This window comes from Lepidochelys kempii, chromosome 11 (genome assembly GCF_965140265.1).
Source record: "Lepidochelys kempii isolate rLepKem1 chromosome 11, rLepKem1.hap2, whole genome shotgun sequence".
NCBI classification, from domain to species: Eukaryota; Metazoa; Chordata; order Testudines; family Cheloniidae; genus Lepidochelys; species Lepidochelys kempii.
Window position 1 is genome coordinate 49817250 of NC_133266.1, and position 13855 is coordinate 49831104.

The 13855-nt window shown below is 41.0% G+C and overlaps 1 protein-coding gene across 1 annotated transcript in view; it reads left to right on the plus strand.

Annotated features, from left to right (window-relative positions):
* The window catches only part of FAM171B (family with sequence similarity 171 member B), a 74457-nt gene that overhangs the window by 58905 nt on the left and 1697 nt on the right, over nt 1-13855 (plus strand). Inside the window, exons 6-8 of the mRNA XM_073306110.1 lie at nt 810-926; nt 3719-3842; nt 4195-5648. Coding sequence (XP_073162211.1) covers nt 810-926; nt 3719-3842; nt 4195-5527 — 1574 coding nt within the window. The 3' untranslated portion in view covers nt 5528-5648. The remainder of the gene's footprint in view (nt 1-809; nt 927-3718; nt 3843-4194; nt 5649-13855) is intronic.

Sequence of the window (13855 nt, forward strand, 5' to 3'; positions counted from 1 at the left end):
GTGAATAGGCCACCATCCCAGTGGTGGGGTTAGTGGCAGGGAGACCAAGGCCTCAAGGTTTTTTAAGCAAACTTCTGTGCAAGCTCTTCACAGTATGCAAGTGCAGTATCCTACCTTGCAGAAGCTTGACATGACCCAAAACCTGTTGTTTTGCACTGCAAGGCAGATGGTGTGGGATCTGTGGCCTAACAATAAGTCTTCCTTGGGCTAATTGAGCTGTTTCAGCCTTAGACAATTTAAACAGAAAAAAAAATGTTCAAGGCAGGTATTGTTGATCCCGTTGCAGTCTTAATGGATTATCATTGCTTGTCCATTGTACACTAATAACTAATGCTGGAAATTCTATTAGTTGTGCTTAAGTTACCCACCCTTAATAAATTTAAGCCTTGCACTAAAGTAGCAGAAGGTATGAATTAAAATTATTTTGGTGCAAGTCTGTGTGTGGACTCTTTTTTATTATTATTATTATTTATTATTATTTTGGAATAAAACTGGCTAAAGTCATTTAACAAACCACTAGATTGACTTTAGTTATTCTTCTTCGAAAATAACTGTCCACTCATAGAATTACACTGAAATATCTAAATCGGGTGTAGAAAAAGATTTAGTTAAGTCATACAAGTTTGTGTGTCGACAGGGTTTAGTATATAAGATGAAAGTCCCAGAAGAGCTTGATTTTAAATGGTTCCTTTTTGATTTTCCATACTTTTCTGATGACTTGCTTTATGTAATGCCTTTTTCAGTGGTAGAACCATATATAAAACAAAACTATGTGCCGTGATATGTTTAATGGCTGCCTTCTTTTTCAGGTGCCTGGGTAAATCGTGGGCTGGGAATGGTGAAGAATGCAAATGACCATTTAGTATGGACGTATGTTGCTCCGCACTTGGGATACTGGATAGCAGCGCCAGTGCCTGGAACCAGAGGTATTGCATATTATTAGAACACAAAAATCATTACATTATCCAAATAATAACTTAATAGCTGTTTGTCAGTATAATTTGCTTCTTGAAAAATAGAGGAAAAATTGGTATGCAGCTGGCTTCAATCTGATGAGAGTCATTGTTAATAAGATGGAATTCTGAGGGTGCCTCTGCTTCTGTATACAGCATACACGTGCGTTCTTGTGTCCTTTAACTGCTAGTGATACAGTTGACTCGGGGATTGCAGGGAACACAACCCAGCAGGGCTGTCCTTAGGATTTATGGGGCCCTATGCAGTAATATTAAACTGGTGCCCCTATGCCCAGCAGCAGCCTGGGCTTGCCTCACGGCGGCAGCATCAAAGGATACTGAGCCACCCGGCCCAACTCACAGCAGCGGAGAGTCAGTTCCCCGCAGAGACCCCCATACCCTCTTCCTCATGCAGAATGCGCAGCACCGGCGCATTCGGTTCTGTGAATACGGCTCCTGCCTAAGGACACTGCAACGCGCACTGGGTGTGCGGGAGCCGATCCGCTCTTATCTGCTCTCATGGGTGGTGGGTGAAGCTGCCGCCAGCCCACCTCTTCTGTCTGTGGCCCCACCCAGGCTCCAGTCCTGCTCCATCCCAGGCCCCGTCCCCCTCTGCCCAGGCCCTGTCCTCTCCCCACTGTCTCCCTCCTCTCTTCCCTCCCTCTCCCTGCTCACTCCCTTCCAGCCAAATCCCTGATCCCAAACGAAGCAAATGACATTTGAAAAAAATACTCTTCTGCAATTTCTTTCGAAAGAAAACGGGGCATGTTTTCCACTGCATGCCAGGTGGTGAAGACTGGACATGCAGAACGTACCTAATTAAAAGCACTAAACTTGGGAATAAAAAATGTCAGTCGCAGGTTTTTTGATATGCCCTGAAGTTTGTCAGAGATTTATTTGCAAAAACTTTGTAGTAAGCAGCTCTTCTCTGTTTTACATTTTCTTAATCAGTATTTCTAAGATGATTTTATATTTTAAATGTACTCTTAAGTCTTCATAAAGTAATCTTTCCAGATTACTACATATTTAACTCACTGAAACAAAGATATTATTTTAAATTAATCAGTCACAGAGGTTTAGTGTGTTCATAACAAGGTTCATTGCTTTTAGAAAAAGGGAACACTAATTTATTTACCCTGTGTGATCTCCATAACAATAGACATGTTTATGAAATTTCAGCAACTTTAAAAAATATGTTTCCAAAGATTTTAGGCATAACAAAGAATTTGATATCTTACTAGGTACTGATTTTGCTGGAGGGTTCTCGTAAAACTAGTTCATCAGATAGTCAGAAGTAAAGAAAGAGAAACTCTGTCTACCTATCTGGAAGGAAAGGGCTGTTGTCCCATTCAGGGCTCTCTTCAACCAGGGGAGCCGGGGGTGAAGGGAGAAAGAGAAGGACAGGAAGACTTTGGAAGCAAGTTCTTTTTTACTATTGTAATTAAAATTAAAATGTGTATTTTAGATAAAGGTGGTCTTTTGAGGGATTTATATAAAAAACTACATGTCTGAAGATCCAAGCATTTAAGGCTAAAGACGATTGTGCATCTAAAAATCTATGCAAGGATTTTTAGAGATGTGATTTTATAATCTTCACCAACTCACTAATGAAATATTTTTAAAGCAAATTTTAAACTAAGGTCCTATGGACTAACATGTTCTGAGTAAATATTATAGTAATGCACAACTGTTTTTGTCAGTAAATTCAGAAATTGACAGTATGTACCTGGGGCTTAGCAAATGCCTGTTAAATGGCTTCATTGCCACTTGAATGGCTCTTTAACAGTTTCAATGTTGTGCTAATTGATCTGGCAGGCTGGAAGGCTTTTTCACTTTTAAGTTATTAGATACCCTCTGGAGGAAGACTCACCAGCAGCCAGCTATGGTGGGAGCCTGCAGGAAGGGTCAGAACAGGGATAGGAAGAGCTAGGAGGTGCCCCAAATTTTCAGGTGCCCTATGGAGCCGCGTATGCTGAATATGCCTAAGGACGGCCCTGAAACCCAGCATACTTCGAAAGAAGAAATATGATTTGTGGAATCGTTTCCAATAAGTTGGAAAAAGTATTCTTCCAGATCAGCTGGTGCCTCAGAGCAGACATGGTCTCCCTCATTTTCCCCATTTTCAGACCTCTTCTCAGATACATTTTTGGAGGGAGAGAGAGCCAAGCCATGTTAGGTATATATATTACTGCCATCTTCTGGGCGTACTCTAGAAGAGAAGTATCAGCATAACAAACTGAAAAGCTGTTGGAACCCTCGGTCTGTTTTAGCCCCTGGAACTGTGTGGGGAGGAGGATGGGATTGGATTGATTGGCCACAGTGGTTACAGCTTATATAGAAGAATCTGAGCTTGCACAGATAAAGTTGTACTTATCCCTGGAGTGGGGATTCATATGGACAACTTTTGAAAGAGAAAATGTGGTTTCAGAATTTTAAAATTAATGTGACATGATGTGACAGCAGCTCTGTTTAGGGACTAGGATTTTGAAACAAATTCGGACATATAGCATGAACACCATTTGGCTGGAATTGAGCAAAGGCAATATGTCAGTGTTTGTGACATCAGCCCCTGAAGTGTGATTTGATATTGGTGATGGTTCCCACATTTCCATAATGGCTAAAATGACCAATAGCAGGATAGTGCAGGGGAGCAGAACAGCAGCTAGAAAACTACAGTGCAATTTATCAAATGCAGTTTTGCATGAGAAACACAATTCTTAGTTCTTGACATCTCATTTGTTTGGTTTTGTGTTTAAAAAATCTAGACTCTATTATTAATGCAGTTTCCAAGGACATAACAGCCTATCACACAGTGTTCCTTACAGCCATACTTGGAGGTACTATAGTCATTATCGTTGGATTCTTCACTGTTCTTCTCTGTTACTGCAGGTAAGGAAAAAGAAAAGCTTTAATATGCTTAGCATGGATGGAGTTTAAAGTTAACAAATGGGGCTCTTTTGAGACAAAATAGTTGTTTTCTTTGTAATATCTAGGAAGTGCATGTGTTTAAAGTCTTTTTCAAACGTACTAATTTAAATATATACACTACATTAATATGCAGTGTAATCACAAATGATTTCATTGGTTTTTGAACAGGTTTAAGTTGGTACCTACTGGCTTTCAAATTGTACATCATACCTTTTAGTCTGTGAAGTCTTAAGTGCAATCTGCGCTCATCACTAGTATTTTGAATCATATGTCCTACAATTCTCCCCCCCCCCCCTTTTTTTTTCCCCCATAGGGATAAATGTGGCCAATCACATAGGAGGGAAAAAAATACAACTAAACTGGAGGTCTTAAAAAAAGACCAGACAACATCAACAACTCACATAAATCACATCAGTGCTGTGAAGGGGTCAGTAAAGCTAGAGGATAAGTCACAATTATACATGCCCAAGCTTTCCTCCTATAGCCCTCACAGAAAGACTTCTATGGAAACAGAGGACAAAAAAGCCTGGGACAATTTTAAAATCTACACAGAAAATGTTTCATATCAATCATCTAATCAGAGTGGTCACTCGAGGAATTCAGCCCAGTCCTTGGAGCCTAATGTTGGAGTTAGACAATTACAGCCGCCAAGGCACATTAACAGCAGTGTTTCTCAATCTCCCAGGGATATTCAAGACCAAAACCGATATCTTGCAGTGAACGAAGAGATGTATGGGCTTTCCCATATCCCAGAACAACTAATTAATATTTACAGTCAGCCTGTTGCCATCCTTCAAACCTCTGACCTGTTCCACTCTCCGGAGCAATTGCATGCGGCTAAGTCAGCTACTTTGCCAAGAAAAGGGCAGTTAGTCTACAGCCCAATGATGGAGCCCACGAATCGAAACAGCTATACACAGACACTACCGAAAATGCCAATGCACTCTCCACTCCAGCCCCCCACTTCCAGAGATGAGAGAGCCACATTAGATGGTCAACAGGGCTTATCTTCACAAACTTCAAACTGGGGTCGGTATACCAATAATTTGCTGGAGTCTGTCTCTGTTCCTGGGACACTGAACGAAGCAGTTATGACACCATTTTCATCTGAACTTCAAGGTATTTCAGAGCAAACGTTATTGGAGCTTTCTAAAGGAAAACCATCCCCACACCCCAGAGCATGGTTCGTGTCACTAGATGGAAAGCCAGTCGCTCAAGTGAGGCACTCTTTTATAGATCTGAAAAAGGGCAGGAAAACAGAAAGTAATGACACCAGCCTGGACTCTGGCGTGGACATGAATGAGCATCATCCCAGTCGAAAACTGGAGAGAGAGAAAACTTTCATTAAAAGCATGCATCATTCTAAGATCCTTTATTTGGAAGATTTGGATCTGAGCAGCAGCGAAAGTGGGACCACTGTTTGTAGCCCTGATGATCAGTCTGTGAGACACCTATTGGACGGAGGAAGTAGGCAGGTCCTAGAACAGCACACTGAAGAACCACCTCGGAAAAAAAACACAACAAAAGGTCATGAGTCCAATACTCCTCCAGCTAAAAAAAGAGGTAGACCACCTGTAACTAAGAGAGATAGTCAAACCAATATCTGGAAAAAAAGAGAGGAGAGACCACTGATTCCTATAAATTGAAACACAGTGTGTTCAGTGTTCTTGCTTTTTCTAGCAGTTTATGCACTCTTTCCTCTTTGCTTCTGGTAAATTTGCAATGTTGGATTTATAAGGAGCAGTCAAAATGGTTTTCTAGTATCAGGTAAAGTTACATTTCTTAACATGCAGACTAAGGATTATGATTTCAACAGAGCATTGGATATAAAATGTGAATTTGTCACTAAGAAATGCTACAATGGTTTGTTTAAATTTTTCATTCTTGGGGTACACCTCTTGGGGTGCACAGTTAGAAATTTAGGCACTCAGAAAAAGAAAGTATATTATTTTTTGTAGGCATATTTCTGGGTAGCGATTGTTAAAATGTTTCCAAAATGTTGTTCCTAACTGGTGTGAGCAGCAGGCTATTGTGTAGCATTTACACATAACTTTTACTGGAGCCCTGACCGTAGTAATTCCTATTTTGTATAAAGTTTCACCACATTAGTCTCAATGTGTTCTTGGAAATAATCAGGGACTTGGTATCAACTCCAGACACTTGTTAAGTCTGCAAAAATCTTCCTTTTCATGTGTTACTCAATGCATATTGAGTCAAATTTGGCACTCTATCATAGGCTATCGAGCTATTCCTGATTCACACAGGTGTATTTAGGATAAAACTTGATGTCTAATGAAAATACTTTTGTAAATATGAGCAAATGGCACCTTTTGCAGAAAAGGTACTTTTAGAAGGAATGACCTGTACTGTTAAGTTCATTCACTTTTAAAAGTTTTTAAAAACAAATAGTAAATTTGATCACATTGGCTAACGTGCCCCTTTTTTGCTACTTTTGTTAGTAGGCCATGCAGCACAGAGGTGTTAAACAGGCTTAAAAAAAACCTGATTGTTTAGACTTTTGAGCGTATGGAAGCTGAGCTCCAAACTTGGTCCACAGTACAACAGAGACACTTGATTATGAGTTATTACTAAGTTAAACAGCTACCAAAAGTTTTGAATGCACGAGATATAACTTACATATGTACAGAGGAAGGAAATGTCCATCAAAATATATTCTTTGTTTTAAATGGTCATTTTGTCAAAGTGATAGATTTAGCTTTGGCTAACAGAAAAGTAGACTCGCACTTTTTAATGTGCTTCACATGAAACAGAATATTTCCTATGACCTTTAAGATGTTTCTCTGAAGAAATAAGTCACAGCATTTTGGCTTTGGCAATTTGATTATAAAGGATTGCTTTAAAAAGTGTTATAGTAGAAAATTCCTTTTAAAGAAAAAAAAAAGCTTTTTATTGTCTATATAATAAATATGGTTGAAGTAACACAACCAAAATATATATATATACGCTATGGACCTGGGCTGCAGTCATCTTCACTCAGGAAATAATACCATCAAACTCAGTTAACACCTTTGTCTTTTGGGCATTGGTACCATTCCTTCTTTTACTAGAAGAATTTGCAAACCAAATTGCAAACAATACCATGTTTCTGACTCTTCCTAGTATGCCATTGCTTCCTGAACATATGAAATCCTTATCGATCCCGTGAATATAACAATGAAAAACAAAATGTTCAGAGAGAAATATTAAATATGGTAAGTAGATTGTTTGGCCAACAGAAAAATAAATCTGAAAGATTACACAAGTCATCTGCCTTACAGCTGAGTGTGGGTATTTGCCAAGTTTGCTTGCCTTTGGTAATGTGTTTTGATTTGTGTAACTAATTATTCATATAAAAATGTTTATAACATATATCCTTCATCAAGTTCCACCCTCTGGATGGAATTTTTTTTCTCTGATGGATTCATAATGGTTAAATAATCAACCACACTTCAAAACCGATATACATTTGAAAGACTATTTGAATGTCAAGCTTATAAGTTATTGTCACTGTCAGTGCTTTCATTGTTGCACCAGTTTTGTTCAGTCCTTCAAATACAGAACCAGGGTTTACATTGATACTAATATAATGTCCTTGATAAGCTTTGTTACCCCCAAAATCAGACTTGGAGCACGCCCACAATGGTTTGCCTATTCCAGTAACTCTATTGTCTGTTTTGGTACATAAAAGGAGGTGGCCCACCCTAGAGGAATTGCTAGGGTTTTACCAGGGGTTCCCCTATGACCTTCAGGAAACTCTCCAGAACTAACTAACTTTGTTTACCCTTGGGAGGATGGATACAGCCTTCTGCTTAAAGGATTGACACTTAGGCAGTAGTCATTGAAAACAAAATATTCTCTATTTAACGTACCAATATTCCTTAATACAATAGATCTTAAAAGCATATATTAAGAAACAGAAACACAAATTCTGTGAGCACAAGTGTGTACATTAAAATAACAAATACTGTAGTATCATACATTTGGAGGTGGCTTAAGTGATTTCGTTCTACATACGGTGATCAATCAGATGGATGCTGACAGCAATTTCAATTAAATACTAAACTTTGTACATAATAACAACCATACATACACACACAGGCATCCAACTTTATTATCTCAAGCATACACACAAACCTTATAAACAGTTATTTTATTTCCTTAATATATTTTTATGCATCTTATTAGGATCTACTGCTGCCACTCCAATTTTTATTAATGTTGTTTCTATTTTTCCCTTTAGCTAATGGTGGCATATTTGCTGAGGGGAAAAATAGTGTTCCTAATGCTGTGCCCTGTAAAAGAGCAGCTAAAAATCTCTCTCATGAGTTGAGGGTTTGTCAGATAACCAGTCAATACTGAGAATATGCTTCTATGTCACTTTGTGAACTACAGCAGCTTGACACTGATGAATGTTAGTTTGCAGATTCCCCTATGGAATTTTTGTGAATAAATCCATTCTGTGGAGAAGAAAATAATTGATTCCTCAAGCCTACTGTATGTGGCTCACTAATGGGAGTGATAGGACACAATAAAATAATGGCTTTATTTAATCCCTGCAAGCTCAGAGAGATTGTTTGGCATTCTGCTGTTCCCACAAGAAGTTGTTATGCACCAAAGCTAGGATTCACTCCCCCCAGGGATGTGTACGTTTGTTGGGAGGCTCAGTTTTAAGTTTGGGACTCCATAGCAGCCCAGTGGTGGCTGGCTGGGATGTGCACTGTATTGGTTGGTGCATCTATCTGATGGGCTGTGCTGGCTAGCTCCAGGTTGCCACCCCCAGCAGAGTAGGGGATTGCACTCTTGCATACCTCCCCCCCAACCAAACATTGTGCTGTTTGGGCTCATCAGGCAGAATCTGACCGTATAGATGTGGCAATACAAAGTGCCCCTTCTGAGCACATATGCCAGTAGTGCATTTCGGCTGATAGCCTAACAAACCAGATCTGAGGGTAACAGACCCCAGAAAATTTGGCTTGCTTTTAGGCTTCCAGCAGCAACATGGATCAAAAAATATATACACTTTTTTTATGCAAAATCATACAGCTAGTGTTTGGACTTCATGAGCTTATATTTTGGCTCAGAGGTGAATGAGTGATTTGTTAAAACAGTCCCCTTTATACACATTTCAAGGCAATACATGTTGTGTGCAGTGATGCTGTACCATGTTGATCTCAAGATATTAGAGACACAAGATGGATGGATAAGGCAATACATGTTAAATGACACAGTATCTGTGTAGATGAAGCACGTTAGGGAAAGGTGGGTGCGATAATGTCTTTTATTGGACTAACTTCTGTTGTGAAGGAGACAAGCTTTTGAGTTTACACAGAGCTCTTCAGGTCTGGGAAACAATCGCAACGTGCCACAGCTAAATGAAGGTGGAACAGCTTGTTTAGCATAAGTAGTTAACATATTCTATGGGACCATTAAAGGTGAGTGGCCAGGGAATACCCCTGCAGTCATAGGACAAAAAAAAAAAAAGTCAGGGGATGGGTTAGTGGGTTACAGATCGTTATAATAAGCCATAAATCCAGTGTCTGTATTCAGTCTATGATTTTTAGTGTCTAGCAATGTTATGAATTTAAGCTCCCAGGCTCTTCTTTTGAAGGTGTTCTGCAGCTGCAACAACACTGCAAACATACAGAAAGCACATGTCTATACAACAAAGGTTCTAAGACAGTTGAAACACCATCTCAAGCAATACCTTCATTGAAGTATCTAAATGTTGGTTGATATCTCTGTTGGGATTTTCTCACTTTTGCCTGGCCCTGTTCTTGTCCAGTGTCAGTATTGGGATTTTCTGGACTATTCCCACCAGCCATTGGTTTGGTGATAATTGCAGTAGTACATCTGTCATAGTGGCCTTACTACAGCCATCTTTGTTTCGCAATCTCCCACTTGCTAGCACTAGTGCTGTTTTTGTTGCTCTCTTTTGATTTACTGGCATGAACTGATTAAGTATTACTAGCAGTTGTAACGTGGTGCACTCTGTCCCAGCCCTTGTATGCCCAGAAACCTCAGACTCTCCAGTGAGTGGCACCTTCATGTTATTTATTTATATTCCCACCACTGCCACCAATACAGTCTTGTGCAGCCAAGTATTTACAGTGGTTTCTTGCCCTGTCACCCCAGAGCCAGAGAGAAACAGAAACATCCCTCCCTTGGGATCTCAGAGCATGCTGAGTTCACTAACCCAATCTCTCCCCTTTCTTCCTGTGTCAACTTTTCTAGCCCTTAGCTAATCAGTCTTGGGCTGATGGACCAATTAGCTAGCTATCTGCCACTGAGTCTTCTCCAGGGGAACTAATTGGTGATCAGAGGGCTGGCTTGCTTGTTTGTCTCCAGCACTCTCACAATAGTGAGACATGTCAAGTGGCTTTGCTACATTATCCTTGTTTGCTACATTTTTGTGCTTGTAGACCAGAAGGTCTGTAGTACTTAGCTCAGTGGTTTATTTTTCCTCACCCTTTAAGATGTCAGAAGGGTATAAAAGGCTGACCTGTAACAGGCCCAGGGGAAAAATATTGGCCACAGACTCCAGAGAGGAAGGGTCATATTAAGGCAGTTAAGGGCCCTAAGTGCACCATGATATTAACCCTCCCTGCCCACATGCCATGGCCCCACCTCACACAGAATGGCAGTCCTCAGATGCCCCCTCTGCTTCCCCATGGCCCCAGCCTTCAACTAATGTTTCACCTTTACCTCAGGGCTCTTCTATGTTCAGGCCCAGCAGCCAGCCAGGAGCTCTTTCTCCTCTGGTCACTGCCAGCAGTGAGCTGTCTGTGGTGCTGCAGTCCTTCAGCCTGCTAGGAGCACTGTGTGTACTCCTCAGGCTCCAAACAGCAACTGCCTGACACTACCTCTGCAGCTTCTTTTGTATGGGTCTGCAAACCTCTGATTGGCTTCTCCCTGCAGCCTTTCCCTAATTGGCTGCCTCCTGAACAGTCTCTCTAGGCCATGGAGGACTTAGTTCCACAGCTCTTTTCTGGGACGGGGTGTGGTAGAACAGCAGGAGACCTCTGAGCCTGGTACACCCCATCACAGGGCTGTTGTCATACAAGTGTGCAAGGCCATTAAGTATCTCCTGCTATGCAGGAATATGACTATTAGTAACATGCAGAACATAACATATTGGTTTGCAGCAATGGGGTTCCTAAACTGCAGAGCAGCGATAGATGGCACGCATATCCCTATTTTGGCATAAGACCACCTTGTCACAGAGTATATCAACAGAAAGGGCTATTTCCTCTAGTTATGCAAGTGTTGGTGGAGATGCTTCGCTGACCTCAGTGTGGTCTGGTCAGGGAAGGTGCAAGACACTTGCATTTTTAAGAACAAGGACAGTTCAGAAAGCTGCAAACAGGGACATTCTTTCACCTGGTGATATTGAAATACCCATAGTGATTCTGGGGGACCCAACTTAACTCTACCTCCCCTGGCTCTTGAAGCCATACACTAGCCACCTTGCCAGCACCAAGGAAAGATTTGACTACCAGCTTAGGAAGTGCAGAATGGTAATTGAATGTGCTTTTGGTAGATTGAAGGTGTGCAGGCATTGTTCACTCACAAGATTGGATCTCTGAGAAAAATATCCCAGTCAACAATCCTGGGCTTGTCTCCTTTTGCAGTCTTTGAAAAACTCAAGTATAGCACCTCCCTGTGCCTTCCCCCAACATTTCATGTAGCATCGGGCTGCATCCCTACCACTCTACTCAGACACAGCTTCACATACACTGACCTACGAAAGCCAGGGCTGATGTGTGCATGGGTAAAATGCACAGGAACATTCCTTCCTCTTTAAGCTCTCTTTCATAAATTTAAGGTTTTAATGTATTTGTTTTTAACTTGCACTGAATTTTTTCTGAAGTGTTTTTGTTACTCAATAAAACTTTGTTTGGAAAACAATTCATCTTTATTAGTTCCCAACATATGCTGCACAGTGCCTGGTGACAGCAAAAGCACTCACTTGACTTATTATTACATACTGTGACAACTTGTAGGATCAGTGACAAACACAGTGTAATAATGATAAATATACAGTAAGAGCCACAAAATTAATAGGTGCATTGACAGTGTTTAATATATTAATAGATGTGCACCAAGCACATCGTAGTTCCTAATAGGCTTGCAAACTGCAGGGCGAGGTACTCCACAATGCATTGCTGTGGCTCACTGTTAAAGTGCTCTTTCAGAGCTTCCCTATACAGATAGCTTCCTGTTGAACTATTCTGATAGCCCTTTTGTTTGACTGTTCAAACTCAGCAGATAGGCGGTCAATCCCTGCCCTCCATCCTGGTGGCAACTCTTCTCCCTTTGTTTCATTATGCAGGACACAACAGGCAGCGTTAACGATCTTGTAGGTCCACAAGAGTCCTGCAGTTTCTGTGTTTGTTGCTGGAGAAGCCCCATTATCACCTGGTGCATCTCCATCTCTTACCTGCTGGGACTCCTGGGTCTTTCTCTTGTTCTTTCCTTTTCCATACAGTATTCATCCTCCAGGGCCTCTGTTCACTGGCTTGTAGACTCTCATTGAGTGTCTCATCCCAAGTCCTTTTTTTTCTCTTCCTTATTTGGCCCAGGTGTTCTGTGGGGGGGGGGGGGGACCCCTCAAGGCTGCAATGGCAGCAGCTGCAGATAAAACACACCAGAGATACCATTCTCAGGATAGTCACAACAGAAGGCAAAAGTCGAGATTCAGACCTCCCTTCCTTTCCTCCCTAAAGTTATAAACAAGACATGGTCATTGTCCACATTTCTACAGCTGCTTCTCCCCACAGGCCCAGGGGAGCCAATATCTTCTGTGTACTTGGGCAGGTGCATGTCTGGAGCCTGTAGCTAGCATAATCAACTATGCTGCTGCACACAATTGGAGAGCTGCTAGGTGTGCTTTTTGAAATGGACAATCAAGAAAAGGAGTTCAAAAAATTCGTGGAGTTTTAAAGGGGGGAGGGCTTCTAGTTTCCATGACCCCTGGGCAGTGGAGTTCACAATTGTGATCAGAGCTGCTGGTGTTGGGCATTGTAAAAGAACGCCGTCTCTGAGAAGCAAGATTCTTCAAAAGATGATTATTGCCGTTGCCTCATGTAATGAAAAACTAGGTATCACTTACTCTGAGCATAAACACTAGGAGTTAAGAATGTGTGCGCACAAATGTACCTTTTGTATTTCCCCTGAGGGTCAGATTTTGTCAGATGCATGGGGCAGACTTCAGATAAGTAACTTTATAGGTTTTTTCCCCTGTGGCTGCTTAAGTGTGACTTAAGGAGCTCCAGAATTTTCCCACTTCAGAGTAGCACACCAGTTTCAAATCTCTTCTGCCTTGTATAAGGTAGACTAATGGAGTCCCTAAAAAAAAAAAAAAAAAGGGGGGGGGGTAATTTAGTCATGTGTTTTTTATGCAATATAGCACATTTTTCAGACCAAGCACTTCTTTGTAATGAAGATAAGTGACTATGTTGGAGTAAACTGAGAATATTAAACTTACTGATGTTTTCTTAGGCGCCAAATGGAGGTAGTTTTCTGTTAACTTGGCAAACACCATCATAGATAGGCAAACACCACAGGAGAGGAATTGTTTATTCCTGGTGTGAGGGGACTGTTGTCTAATCAAGAATGTACATAGAGGGTTCTGATTAGAACATAACTATGTTTGGCATCCTGAAAAAAATACTTGTGTACTGCCAGATTTACTAGTCGAACAGTGAGCATGTTCGAGCCATGCAGATCTGGAGAAGCTTCCCACAACCAGACCCTCGCAACAAAATCCATGATGCAAGAAGGAAAATACTTTGTTTGAGTTCCACGGTCTTGCTCACGTGCAGTGATTTGTACCAAAGAGGAGGAAATTGCCTGTGGATATTCCACAATAACTGAATTCACTCTCTCGTTGTCAGTCTTTTTCATTAATTATAATAAAAACAAAGTGGGTTAATGGTAGATTTTAACGTAGCAGTCTACAAGTTAAAATGCAGTTA